Genomic DNA, 14,533 nt, shown 5'->3' with positions numbered 1-14,533 from the left:
CAAACGAAGCAAGTCTACCTCAAAATCTGAGCTACTCTTTGCTTTACAGGGTGGTCAATCTGACATTATTGTCCTCCTTTTAAACATCTGTGGCTTTCCACACCCCTTTTTTTTAACTGGGCTTTAACAATGAATCTGACATCAGGAAACCTGGACAAACTGGATTTGTAACTTTTTGTTAATATCTCCCCTTTACTTTTTCATGTTCAAGAAATGAGCATGCCACCACTGGTGCTTTATGTTACAGTATCAGATTCTTTTATCAGATCTTTGGTTACTCAGAAGTATTGGAATGAAATATGGGTCAAACTGAAATGTTGATGGCTCTGTAATGCCTGGCTTTGGGCATGTTTAATGTTGTGTATGGTTTTTAGTAGTCTTTCTGAATACTATGCCTTCCACACAGTGGGTCTCATTTAACAAACTGGATACAAACAAATCTACAACCCCAATTTCAAAAAAGTTTGGATGCTGTGTAAAATGTCAATAAATGTAAATAAAAAGAGAATGCAATGATTTTACAAATCTCATAACCCATATGTTATTCGCAACAGAACATAGAAAACATATCAAATGTTTAAACTGAGTAAATGTACCATTTTAAGAAAAAAATAAGGTCACTTTGAATTTTATGGCCGCAACACGTCTCAAAAAGGTTGGGACAGGGGCAACAAAAGGCTGTAAAAGTAAGTGTTACTAAAAAGAAACAGCTGGATGTTAATTGGCAACAGGTCAGTAACATGATTGGGTATAAAAAGAGTATTGTTAGTATTTTGTCTTCTGGGAGACATGTAACGATCTTATTTAGTGTCTGAAGGGCAGTACTAAATGGAAAAAAAAAGATCTTTAAACAAAATAATAACAATTTACACTGATCAACCTTTTCAAAAGTTTACATCTCCCTGGCTCTTAATGTATCGTGTTGCCTTCTTGAGCATTAGTGAATGTTTTCACCTTTTGTAATAGTTAGTAAGTAAGTAAGTAAATTTTATTTATATAGCACATTTAAGACAGCAAAGCTGACCAATGTGCTGAACAGAGTAAAGAAAACAGAATAAAACCAAATAAAGACAGACAATAAACAATAGTAAAAAATTAGATTAAAATGCCTGGGAGAAGAGATATGTTTTAAGCCTCTTTGTAAAAATGATAATAGAAAGTGCAAGGCAGATGTCCAGTGGCAACTGATTCCATAAACGAAGGGCAGCAACTGAAAAAGTTCAATCCCCCTTTGTTTTTAACCGGGATCGAAGGACATACAGAAGCAACCTATCAGAAGATCTTAGAAGACTGCTAGATGAATATGGTGTAAAAAGATATTTGAGATAAGAAGGAGCTTGATCATTAAGAGATTTAAAGACAAAGAACTGCTAAAATTGGGGTGACATGATCATATTTCTTTGCCCTGGTCAACAGCCTTGCAGCTGCATTCAAAACCATCTGGAGACAAGCAACAGATGACTGACGACGTCCGAAGTACAACAAATTACAACAATCTAAGCGCAATGTGATTAAAGCATAAATAACCTTCTCCAAATTTTGGAAAGACAAAAATGTTTTAAGTTTAGAAATAATCAGTAATTGATAAAAACTATTCTTAACGACCAAATTTATTTGCTTGGTTAAGCATAATTCTGAGTCCAGGATAATACTAAGGTTCCTAACCTGGGAAGAAATTGAGGGGAAATGGTTACGAAGTTGTGTGAGAGTCCCTCAGTTCCTCAGTGTGAAAAGATGGATCTCTACATCATATATTCACTGCTGGAAAGGGGTCAAATATGCAGAATATGCTGGAAAAGCAAAGAATGTGCAGGACCTGGAGGATTTTTCTGAAGAACAGTGGGCAGTTTAACTTCTCAGGACAAACAAGGCACTCATGAACAACTATCACAAAACAAAAAAGCAGTCGTGGATCATCCAGGTAACGACACACAGTAATAAGAATCAAGAGTGTGTAAACTTTTGAACTTTTTTTATATATATATAAATTCACCTATTATAATATTATATCTTATATTACTATATGTAAGCATCTGTTATGTGAAATAGCTTATTCAGGACAGAACTAAAAAAACAACAACATGGGATTTTTATGATCCCTCTTATTCTGTTAACAGTATTAAGATTTAGCAGGTTCTGCAAGGGGTATGCAAACTTTTTGGCACAACTATATATATATATATATATATATATATATATATATATATATATATATATATATATACACATACACACACACACACACACACATATTTAAGTTATACTTATATACAAATTAGCAAATATGCCAACTACAACTGATTCTGTGTTAAGTCTGAAATCATACCCTATTTACCTCATTTCACTGCACTGTTTTGGACGTTTTCTAGTAAAGAATATCAAGTGCACTCATGAAATCCCAAAGTGCAATGCAATAGCTCAATGTCCCAGTGTGCTAGCAGGCACAGCATTCCACCATACACTGTGCTGTTTGTAGGAAACAGGACATACGGGACTGGTCTCTTCATGATGTTCCTGATGCTGGAGAGAGGATGCGACATCACCATGGCAATGGGTTTTAGCCGTTTTAACCCGCCCGCGCGCTCAATAATACCTAAAGGACGAATTTGGTGAACGATGCCAAGTGAACGGGCGCGGTCCTGCACTCTGATTGGAGGAGGACCATGTGGGCGTGGTCATATCATACAGAAGTGCTTTCCGGTAAGGAGTGCATGCGTCATTCTCTCCTAAAGAGGAGCGTTCACATCTAAGGTGAGGTCCGTTTATTATGCATGCATGAGTTTTGGAGTTCTTATAAGCTTTGTGTTGTGAAGATTTAGGGAACTAACAACTTCATTTCTAAACAAGCTACAAGCTTCCCATTGACAGAATTTCAAATACTTACTTCTTTCTTTCTTTCTTTTTTTTAACAAACTTTCCGCTGTTATAAAGATGTTTTAAAACATTGTGTAAAAAGTTAGGAGTCAGGGATGCTTCATCTTCTTTTTCCTCATCATGCTGCACTTCACACATTTTTACTGCCACTGACAGTCTGCCAGCAGATTCATTAGGTGTGGCAGAGAAGTGCCTGAGAACTCGACTCACAGGTGTGGCCATCGAAAATCTCCACGCTCGCGCTTTCCTTCCTTCCTTCTTTCTTTCTTTCTTTCTTTCTTTCTTTCTTTCTGCATCAGGCTTTATGTTACATCTTAGTGCGTCTGTACAACTCTATACAAACTGATGTTATTTAATGTGGATATTGACAGTGGAAATGGTGTGCTTTCGCCTTATTTCATTCACGCGCCAAACCAAAAATGGTGACCGATTGATGCGCGAGATTTTTTTTTTTTTTGTGCAACTCCACATGCACGCGCTCCGAATGAAAGGTGTGTACAATTAATCAGACTGTAGACTGTTCTACAGTTCAGCAGTGGTTCTGCTTTAATCCTGGCTTTTACAAGCCTATTCATGTCAGTGGGCTGAAAATGGATTGTTAATAGATAATGTTTCATTGGTTCACCTTGTAAAAGGTTTGTACCTAGATTGGTCTGTAGCTGTTCGTTCCAAGTGTCTTTTTTGGGCTGTGCATGTACACAGCCTGGGGTGTACATGGTGGTTTAGTGGTTGGCACGTTTGCGTCATGCTGCCAGGGTTGGGGGTTCGATTCCTGCAGCTGCCCTGTGTGTGCGGTGTTGGCATGTTCTCCCCATGCTGTGAGGTCTTCTTCCGGGTACTCAGTTTTCCAGCATGTAGGCTGATTTGCATGTCCAGAGTGTCCATAGTGTTTGAATGTGAGTGTGAAGGGTGTCCAGGGTGTACCCCGCCTTGTGTCCTGGGATAGGCTCCAGCTTCCCCGTCACCCATTGTACCTAATGGATTGTTGACAGCCTGATTGTTCAGTTTCATTAATCGCTTTATTTCTATGAGAAGTTACAGTTGTGTGCTGCTATGATGTTACAGGGGGTCACTGCATGCACAATTACTGTACAATCGTCTTTAATAAAAGAGAACATTTTTCAACAATCAAACGAATATAAAGTTCAGGTTTTACTCCTAAAAACAAAGACACAAGAGCTACTTTTTTTTCTACTTGCGCACCATTTTTCCAGTGACGTTCAATGTCCTTTTTTCTCCCCTTAATTTTCTACCCAATTTGGTCACCTGCCATCATACGACAGCTACCATCCAGAGAGATTTAAGGCTAACGTGCTTTTTCTGAGACACGTGAAGCCAGCCAACTGTACCTATTCGAACTGCTGCTTGTGCTGCATGACAGTATTGGGCGATCGCAGAAATCAATGCAAAATCAAGGAAAGCTTGCGATTTTTCAAAATCACTGCAGATTTTCCACAGTCAGTCAACACAGTTCGCATTCAGCGAAAGCCCCCTTTGATTCACGTGCGTCGAACGTGAGTAGAGCTAAAAAGTTTCAATTGCCAACAAACATCACTGCTAAAGACTTCTGCAAAAAAAAGCACAAAATCAAAATTGCATTGCAAAATGAAGCATTTTTGGCTGCAACAATCACAAAAAATGCTCTGCGAAATCCTGTATGGACTTATTAACAATGGGGATTGACAGAAAGCTGGATATAGGTTTGGATAATAAATTCACCAGGTCTAATAATAATGAATTGATGAACTCATAGATGCTAATTTTTGTGATTGATATGGGATAGAGATTATGCCATCCCCCTACACAGAGAGCACAGCCAATTTTGCTCCCTTGGCTTCCAGACACAGATGGCTGTGGTATTGTCAGGATTTGAACTGGTAATCACCCAACAATAGGGTGAACACTTTTATGTTGCGCCAGTCAGGAGCCCCTCAAAGTTATATTTATGAGAAGTCCAGCATGGAAATACTGGAGACTGCAAATATCAGGCTCAAAGTTCCAGAATGTAATACAACACAGTATGGCAGAGATTTGACTAGCAGAGATGACGATCAACAAGCACAGGGGTATTGATGGCGGTATAAGAATGAAAGTTGAAGCTTTGAGCAGAGTGCACAGATGACGAGGTCAGAGAGCTGGGCAGACTAAAGTAATAGAGGAACACTGCATCAGTCTTTTTAGATTTAGAGGCTAAATTCTATCAGCAGCACTACCAGCAGGCAATCGAACAGTACTGTGGGTAATATACGAAACCAAAATGAAACTAGACCAACTCAGAATTTCATGACACTAAAACATGGATGCCGTGGAGGAATACATGTTAGTGATAAAGATTATATACAAGTCATTCCTGATGGATTTTGAATAGAATTAATTCAGTGCAGAAGTAGCTAGAGAATGTTTATCATTTGATAAAATAAGTTTGTAATATAAGTCAGTTGAAACTAGCATGTACACGAATTACGCCAATGTTCAACATTACTAATGAAACTTCTTTCTTACACCCTCAGTTTCTTTGAAGATTAAGCAAGAACCGTGTCCACTGCAACCACTTGATTAGTCTTGAAACAAAATTCCCCAAAATTTTGTTTCATTGTTGTGCTCTGTAGGAAGAATCTTTTTTTTGTTGTTGCAAACACCCATAAAATAGACACAGAATGGAAAGAGGAGACGTTGTACTCAAGGCCAAATTGGCTGAGCAAGCTGAGCGCTATGATGATATGGTGGCTTGTATGAGGGAAGTGACCAAGGCTGGCCACGAACTCTCTAACGAAGAAAGGAACTTGCTGTCTGTTGCCTACAAGAACGTCGTGGGCACACGCAGGTTGGCCTGGAGGGTCATATCCAACATTGAGAGTAATACTGAAGAGAGTGACAAGAAGCCTGAGGTGATCAAAGAATACCGAGAGAAAGTGGAGCAAGAACTCAGAGAGATCTGCAATGATGTACTGGTAAGTAATACAGTTTGACAAGGCATGGGATAAAAACAGGATGTGCAGGTTAGTGGAATCAAGCTTATGTCTTGAGTGGTCTTTATTTCAGACATATTTATGCTAGATACTGAGAGATAGAGTGATCCATTTAGGAGATCATGCAATATTATGTGATCACAGATCAACATTCTGGAAACAGAAATGAATATTGAAACCTCTTGGGTTGATAGAAAAGCACAAGAGCACTGAATCCTTTATACAAATACAGCATGTGGCCTACCTCTTCAGATAGCTTCTTTAAAAATCAGATATGTCTTTAATATTATAATACAAATCTAGTCCCCTAGACCAGGGGTTCCCAATTTTTTCCAGGGCAAGGCCCCCAAATGGCATTAACATTTGACCGAGGCCCCCCTTTTGCAAGATGTCTTTAAAACTTTTTATTTAAAAAAAAAAAAAACAGACTTATGAATATATCCCCCTTTTTATGAATAATTACATATTACATCTTTACATTACATTACATTAGGAATTGATTTGTGTGTGTGTGGTTGTCTGAGAGTGAGAAAGAGAAAACATACTAGTGGGAGGGATGGGCTTGGTGGCTCCAACCAAATTGTTGAGGCCCCCCGGGCGCCCCCTGGTGGCCCCCACTTTGAAAACCACTGCCCTAGACTAACTATTGGAAATAATTTAAATGACCTTGATAACCCTGAACAGTCTGTTCTTGACCTCTTTGAGCTTTAGTAGGATATACAAATGGTTATGATAAAGAAGCCAACATTCAGCTGTGTACCTCCCAAGTAATGGATGACAGTGTTTCCTATTTAAAGTTTCCCAAATAGTGTACAATGTTAGGGTTCAGCGTGCTAGGACATGATGCGTTAGGTCTACTGCTGCGTTCTTGGCGAGGTTTCAACTTGTAATTCCCCTGCCACCAACCAGTAAAAGCCACAGAAAACACCCTCTCAACTTGAAATTTCATCTAGTCAACCTGCAGTAGTCTTCTCAACTACCAGGTCCTTCCCCCGTTTATTGAGTGACATCACTGCTCACACTGTCTACAGTGTAAAGTGGTCTTTCTCTACTTTTAGATTAGTTTATAGCAGTACTAGCTTTAGTTCAAATAATAAACAGACACGGTAGTTGGTTAAATCTATAACATTGCCCATACTAATCGCTGTTGCAAGATAGTCACCAACATTAGAGTTATCACTCAGATAACTAACGTTAGCTGGCTAGCTTGTTGCTAACGCTACTCTCTATTGTCTGTAGTTGCTGTACTGCTGTCCAAAATGTTGTATGAATGTTTCATTATAGTCAACAGTAGAACTCATTATAGTATACTACAATATATTCACTTTAGTAGCACAGTACCAGTAGCCACTCATGCCTGTAATTGTAAAAGTGTGGTTAAAGTAGTTGTTTATAAGCTTTACGTGATGACAGAGCAAACAAAAGACTTGTTATCGTGGAGGCGTCAATGTCCCCCCCCACCCACCGACACACACACACACACACACACACACACACACACACACACACACACTTTGCATGTCGAATGTGCTGAAAAATGAAATGACGTCATTACAACTTGAAAATTACAAAGTAATAGTTCAAAGTTACATACTTGTATAGTCTCTGTGAGAAGTGACTGGTGATAGAGGTAGCACTATTCAGCTTCTTGGGACATTCAAATTCTGATTGAGTGTGTGTACCAGTTTTTCTCATTTAATCTAATCATTTTGTCTTTCTTCTACAGGAGCTGCTGAGTAAATATCTAATAGAAAATTCCACGAATCCTGAAAACAAGGTGTTTTACCTGAAGATGAAGGGAGACTATTTCAGATACCTTGCTGAAGTGGCCCCTAAAGATGATAAATGTAAGAGAATAAACTTGATGTTTATAAAATTGCATGCATACTGCCAGTCCTCAGAGTGAGGCTTGCAGGTGACCTTGTGTTGGTTGTGAGGCCATGCTGTTGTTTAAATGTTAGCCAAGCAACTTACACACAGGGCTTCTGAAATCTCTATGGGAAAGTAACCATATATGCAAAACCTTGATGAGCACAAAGATATGAAAAATAACTCTTTGCCTATGTTAATTGCACATTTAGATTTCTAGATTTTCAATACATACATCCTTTTAAACAAGTAGACATGACTATTGTGATCATAAACCTAACATTAAAGAAAAATATGTGTTTTAGGGGGTAGATCAATGTTATCCAGAACCACCCACAAATTTAATTTGACAATTTAATTTAAGTCAGCCAGATTGGCGCAGTAATGGATGTCTCTACCCAGTGAGTGGCTGCTCACTGGGAATATTATGGATAGACCTTGTAATATTAGACCTTGGTGTATCATATCAGGGCAGCATGATGGCGTGGTGTGTAGTGGTGCTGTCTCACTGCTCCAGGTCCCTCGTTCGATCGTGAGCTTGGGTTACTGCTTTGCATTTTCACCTGGTGCTCGCTAGTGTTTCCTCCAGGTTCTCTGTTTTCCTCCCAATTCAAAAAAACTTAACAGTAGGTGGATTGGCTATACTAAATTGCCCCTAGGTGTTCTATGTTGGACTGTGCTCCTGGCATGGGCTCTGGATCCACTGTGATTCTGATCATGTTACAACAATTACTGAAGGTGAATGAATGAATGTATTTTATATCTTTCTATCATGATAGTTATTATGTCAGTAGTTCACAGATTTTTCGTTCTTTTTTTTTTCCAGCTGCTATAGCTGACTCTCAGAAAGCCTACCAAGAGGCATTTGATCTGAGCAAGAGTGAGATGCAGCCAACACACCCCATTCACCTGGGCCTCGCCCTGAACTTTTCTGTCTTCTACTACGAGATTCTCGGCTCTCCAGACAAGGCTTGCAACCTTGCCAAAGAGGTAACACTCGACCCAGCAATGAGATAGACACATAACTGATGCCTTTTTCCCTCACTTGTTCTGAACAGCCATTTAAACTGGGTGTGGTTGCTTGCAGGTTCTTGAAAAAGCCTCAGCAGAGGTCAATTCACTTAATGAAGAGTCTTTTAAAGACAGCACCATCATCATACAGCTGCTGAGAGACAACCTCTCGGTGAGTATCTATTTTTAAGAAGCTCTAAGCAAATTTTTAACTTTGGTTGATATGTAAAATAATCTTTATGCTTCTGTAAGTGATTTCTGCATTTACTAACCAGTAATATTTTAATATGTTCAGTTGGGCCTAGTGATTGCCACTGTTTTGTTCATTCTTTTCTAGTTATGGACATCTGATAAAGGAGAGGAAAATGAAAGTCAGCAGAGCTGAAACTTCCCTGCCTTCAGATTAGATGGGGGGGACAAATTATCTAATAGGATGAAAATCATACTTTTAAAAATCCATCACCTTATACAGTTGACTACTGCACATCAGTGGTGCTAATTATGCTACGTTATAGGTTATACCATTGTTAGTCAGTCAAAGTTCTAATGCTTTTAATGCAAAAGCAAAAAAAAACAAAAAAACCCAAAATCTCAAGATTCTCCCTTGGGGAAATTAAGAATTCACATTTACACCAGTAGATTTTACTTTAACATTTGAGTAATGTGTTTTGCCTACAGGTTATACAGTATATGCATATAGTTCAATATGCTCATTTGTATCATGGCTTTAGCAATGATTTGGTGACTTATTGGTGTAATTTCTTAATGGGGAATCAAATGCTGAGTTTCTGATCTTTAGAATGATGGGGCTATCTGTATCTTTTGTACTGAAGCAACTACTGATGATATTCAAAAGTCCCAAATGCTTGGTCATATGCACAACCCAAAAACTCGCATGAAAACAACAACCATTACAAAAAATTTGAATGTAAATTCAAACATTTAACATCAACCAGTAAAACTCAGGAATGAGGCTCTCAGATTTTCCAAGATCTAAAAAATTTTTTCAATAGATTTTCCAAGTTGAGAAAGGCCAAAATCTTAAAAGGATTTCAGTTCACACTTTCATAACAGTCATAACCATAATTATATGGCACTTCAAATTGTAACCCATTAGTGGTATGATTTGGAAGATGAGTAATATAAAATGTATACAAAATGTTATTATTTTATATTACTTTTTATATTACCATGTTTTATAAAAAATAAAAAACTTGGTAATATCTAAGCCTTCAGGTTGAATGAGTACAGAGTGGAGTGATGTGCAAGAGCTCGACAAAAACAAAAGCTCTGTGACGAACAATATCCAACATGTGACGACAACAATGTGGTAAATGTAGATTCGGCTACTCATTGTCTAATAGAGAAAAATACTTGAGTGTTCATCAGTATAAAATAACACAATTGTCCTATTGTATGTGCACAGCTATTAATTCTGCATTTTATCAGCATTCTTTCAACATTGAACATGAATTTATTAACTTTTTACAGTTTGGTAATTTTATTGCTTTTGATAGTGGCTTAAATTCAAGGCTTATGTTGCATGAATTAGAAATGAAACAAGCAGCAGTTTGATATTTTAACAATGAATGGTATGGAAGTTAAATAAGGTATGTTCTCATGCATGTTCTTATGGATATAAATAATCCTCCAAATAATGTCATGGCAAGAACAGTTTAATACTTTTCATAGCATGCTGGATAAATGTGAGAGTTTGAGTGGGTGCTCAGATAGATTTTGGAACACAAATTTGTTTTGCTAGTCAACAATTACAGTCATAATCACCTTCTTGTCTGTTCATGGTTCACATCTGTTATCCTAATGCCACCTTTATAAAATGACAACTGAATTGGAATTGAAAAAAGAAAATGGAAATGTTGCAGAAATAAAGATGGGAAACACTTCCAAGTAGTAAAAACAAAATTACTGCAAAAAGAAATAGTGGAGCAAGAAAAGAAAAAAAAAACATCAGTGCCTTACTGTTTTCCAACTTCATTATTTTCTATTTTTCAACATTGTTGAAGACCTCAATTTGACTCCATAGCTGGTCCAATTTGGGGTTCAATACACACATTTCTCCTTTCTCTCAATGGGCAATGTTTGCTTCAGGGGAGTATCCATTTCTGAAGGTGTGGCTTTAACAATGCGCCCTCTGTTGGCTGCCTAAGTTTTTTTTGTTTTGTTGTTTTTTTAATTTTATGTACAGATATTATATTTACGGCATTTGGCAGACGCCCTTATCCAGAGCAACTGACATTCATCTAAATTATACAACAGAGCAGTTAAGGGTTATGGGCCTGATCCACTGAGCTACCACTTCCCCACAAACTCTTCTGGCAGTGGTGGGATTCGAATCCAAGCCCCCAAAGACACTGGAGCCTTAATCCAGCGCCTTAGACTGCTCGGCCATGCTACCCATAGATGTAGATATTGTTATAGGGCTATGATCTTGCTTATAATTTCAGTCTGTCAATAAGTTGTTACACAGTTAATGTGAATCCTATCTAGTGGCCACACCATAATCAAAACTTTGATTTACTATGATATTAAAAAGGAATGTAAAGGGCAAAGGGCTTCAGTCTGCAGGCTCTCAAGATAATTAAAATCATGATTAAATCTAAATGGTCAAAGTGTGAAAACTTTTACTACGGTGTTTTTTTTTTTCTCTTTCTTACTGATTGCTGATAGTCTAATTAAAATATCTGACTTAGAATGTAACAAGCAATTGTTATTGAGTCATAAAATATCAGTCTCTCCAGGATTTCGCGATTTTGTAATCACAGAAATTTAGGTAAAATCAAGGAAACGCCACAATATTCAAATGGGCTTGCAATTATTCTAAATTACCGCAGATTTTCCACAGATTTGGGCCAAGACACCTCACGAAAAATCATCACAACGCCATGCAGCCAAAGCTCTCCAGGATTCACGTGTGTCAAACATGAGTACAGCAAAAAAGGTCTCATCTACCAGCAAACAGCACTGCAAAAGAAATTGCAATTGCAATTTTGCCTTTTCAAGTAGTTTTCTCCAGAAAAAGCACCAAAAAATTCTCCGCAAAGTGCATCACAGATTTTTTTTTAAAAAGCCAATGCAAAAACAAGCATTTTTGGCCACAACAATCACAAAAAAAAACCTCTAAATCCTGTATGGACCGAAAATTCACATCTGCAAATGCAGGCATACAATTGTTTTAAGTGTTAGTGTCGTCACGTGCAGTTAGGGTTAGGGGTGTGTCCGATTTGCCTAGTTATAACAGCTGAATTTCTGATAACCATTTATAGACTGTCATGAACCTGCTTATCTACTGATTCTCAACAAGGCAAAAAATGTTTATCTGTTTAGTTTCAATTCCATGTTATAATTAATTAATAGAGTTATAATAATAGTAATAGAGGCTGTGATCAAGTCTGCTTAGTAGTGCTTACTCAGCGTGGCTTAAGATACTTTTCCAGAACCTTAAACTAACTGTCCTTCAGGGGTGGAATGAACTTTGAACCTCAATCCGGACTGCAGAATCTCTCACCATCTTCAAAAAACAGCTAAAGACCCACCTCTTCCGTGAACACGTAACTAACCCCTAAAATGCCAACCTCACGTTATCCTAAAAAAAAAACCCTACTCTGGCACTTAAAATTAAAGTGACATTAAAGACATCTTGTATCCCCTGTGCCCTGTTGTCATGTATTCCACTGTCAACTGTCATCTTCCACATCTTCAGAACTGACACAGGTTTCTCACAAAAACAGAGCACTGTTGGTAACAGCTATGACAAAGTTTTGCACAATGGTTTGATGAGTGGTGCGGTCCTAGAAACATATTTGTGCAATTTTACTTCTATGATAAATATTTTATATTAAATAAAATTAACTCCACCAAAAATGTTGTTGGTTACTGTGAAAACTGGACGTACTTTGCATAGTTCACATGCTTTTAATTGCACCCTCATCATCAATCATCGTGGGATTGGTATGTCCTTTTATGCTCAATATCTATGCTATACTTTTTTCTTCTCATGGGTTTTTAATATAGACTGGGCCTCGTTTATCAAGCTAATTATAAATGGATTTATTCGTAAATCGCTTACACACAAAATTTGGTATTTATGAGAAACCCGTAAATTCAGACAAGTGTTCGTATCCTTCTCGTGCTCCGGCTTGTGTAAATGTATGCATAAGTAGACTCACGTAACTCAAGTAAACCTCAACTTCAGATCATAAAATTTGCATGGATTACATGCATGGTAGGTAGTGTATGAATGGGAGTGCGAATATGTGTTTGTGGGCCCTGTGATCGATTGGCACCCTGTCCAGGGTGTACCCTGCCTTGAGCCCGATGCTCCCTGGGATAGGCTCCAGGTTTCCCCGTGACCCTGAAAAGGAGTAAGCAGTATAGAAGATGGATGGATGGACTGCACTTTTATATATGGAATATACTGTTGAGTTTAAATTGTGTATTTTTATTTTGTTTACAGCATGTATCAGACACCCTTATCCAGGGCGACTTATAGAAGAGCTTTGGAGTTTCTATCAAAAACACTTGCTTGTTCACTAAGTCAGGGACTAAGAATACCATTTGTGAAAACCAGTCACTTTATGTTATTGGCATGAAATAAAGAATACTAAAAGAAAGCAAAGCCATAAATTAAACCAAGTCAAACTAATCATTAATTTATGACAACGGAAATGCAGCCGTATAAAACAGAGGATGGGCCAGTCTGTCTGCGTATAGTCATAAGTCATGAACAAATGCCTCAGCTGGTGGAAGATTTAGTGCACACTTCTTCTTCTTCTTCTTATCATTCTTCTTCTTCATCATCATCTTATTATTATTATTATTATTATTATTATTATTATTATTATTATTATTATTATTATATTAAATATTTTACTGGCATAGAAATGAGCCACAATAGCTTCAACTTCTGCCCCTTAGACTTTACCCTGGTCATTCATTTTGTGCTCCTATCTGTCTGTGCACTTGACGTTTTACGGACTTTTGTGTGTGTTACTACATGCAAATGAGCCATGTCAGGAATGTGCTTCGTACGGTGATCAGCATACGCACAAAAGCACACAAAAAAAACCACCTTTTCCTAAACTTTTAAAAATCCATAACCATATAGTTTGGTTTGGCTTACGCAAACGCTTACACACAATTTACTAAAAGATGGGTAAATATGACCAACTGAGTGTGAATGTGCTTTTCCTGGCTTTTTACATTCAAAAATCATTTTTTTTAAAACTGAAAAAATGCTCTCCCTTATTTTCATCCTGCAGGACCCAAGTAGCAAACAAAAAGTTACTGGAGGCAAGATACGCAACTTACAGGACAAAGAAAGGACACGTTGATTAACATGGGAGTGTGTTGGACGCAACACAGTTGTCTTGTGGTGCAGTGTGACATGTTTACATGAGCACTTGAACACCACCACAATGTCGTAACTACAACTCGGAAACTCGTATCTGTCTGTCTGTCTGTCTCTCTCTCTCTCTCTCTCTCTCTCTCTCTCTATATATATATAGATATATAGATATATATATAGATATATAGATAGATAGATAGATAATTTATCTGACTGTCTGTCTTTCTGACTTGGGGCGTGTCAAAATTATTCCTGCAAGAGACGGTAAATTTAAGTGGTAATTTTTCATGTTAAATAATCTACGTGTTGCTGACCATACAAATCAGAATGTCGGGGCTGTGTGTGTGTGTGTGTGTGTGTGAGAGAGAGAGAGAGAGAGAGAGAGAGAGAGAGAGAGAGAGAGAGATTTTCTTTAATGTATTTTATTTTATTCTATGGCATTAAT

At 37.7% G+C, this 14,533-nt stretch overlaps 1 protein-coding gene across 2 annotated transcripts; it reads left to right on the top strand.

The window, feature by feature from the left end:
- Nucleotides 1-2,641: 2,641 nt before the first annotated feature.
- On the top strand, nt 2,642-14,089 carry ywhaqb (tyrosine 3-monooxygenase/tryptophan 5-monooxygenase activation protein, theta polypeptide b). 2 transcript variants are annotated; one of them, XM_053682549.1, is made up of 6 exons: nt 2,642-2,751; nt 5,385-5,825; nt 7,570-7,690; nt 8,539-8,702; nt 8,800-8,895; nt 14,003-14,089. In XM_053682549.1, the coding sequence occupies exons 2-6, from the start codon at nt 5,532-5,534 to the stop codon at nt 14,072-14,074; spliced, it is 747 nt and encodes a 248-aa protein (XP_053538524.1). In that variant the 5' UTR covers nt 2,642-2,751; nt 5,385-5,531; the 3' UTR covers nt 14,075-14,089. The 2 variants fall into 2 exon arrangements, with proteins under 2 accessions (XP_053538524.1, XP_017331585.1); XM_017476096.3 differs by lacking the exon at nt 14,003-14,089 and adding an exon at nt 9,061-10,627 and having other exon boundaries at nt 2,643-2,751.
- The last annotated feature ends 444 nt before the right edge of the window (nt 14,090-14,533 follow it).

The sequence above is a fragment of the Ictalurus punctatus genome, chromosome 9 (genome assembly GCF_001660625.3).
Source record: "Ictalurus punctatus breed USDA103 chromosome 9, Coco_2.0, whole genome shotgun sequence".
In the NCBI taxonomy this organism is placed as follows: domain Eukaryota; kingdom Metazoa; phylum Chordata; class Actinopteri; order Siluriformes; family Ictaluridae; genus Ictalurus; species Ictalurus punctatus.
The sequence above is the reverse complement of the archived record's forward strand: the minus strand, read 5'-3'. Positions and strand labels throughout refer to the sequence as shown.

Excerpts from the sequence above, each read along its gene's own strand:
- ywhaqb (XM_053682549.1), top strand. The coding sequence starts at position 5,532 with ATGGAAAGAGGAGACGTTGTACTCAAGGCCAAATTGGCTGAGCAAGCT. Across the intron at positions 8,703-8,799 it reads CTTGCAACCTTGCCAAAGAG|GTTCTTGAAAAAGCCTCAGC; the intron begins GTAACACTCGAC and ends GGTTGCTTGCAG. Across the intron at positions 8,896-14,002 it reads TGCTGAGAGACAACCTCTCG|GACCCAAGTAGCAAACAAAA; the intron begins GTGAGTATCTAT and ends TTCATCCTGCAG.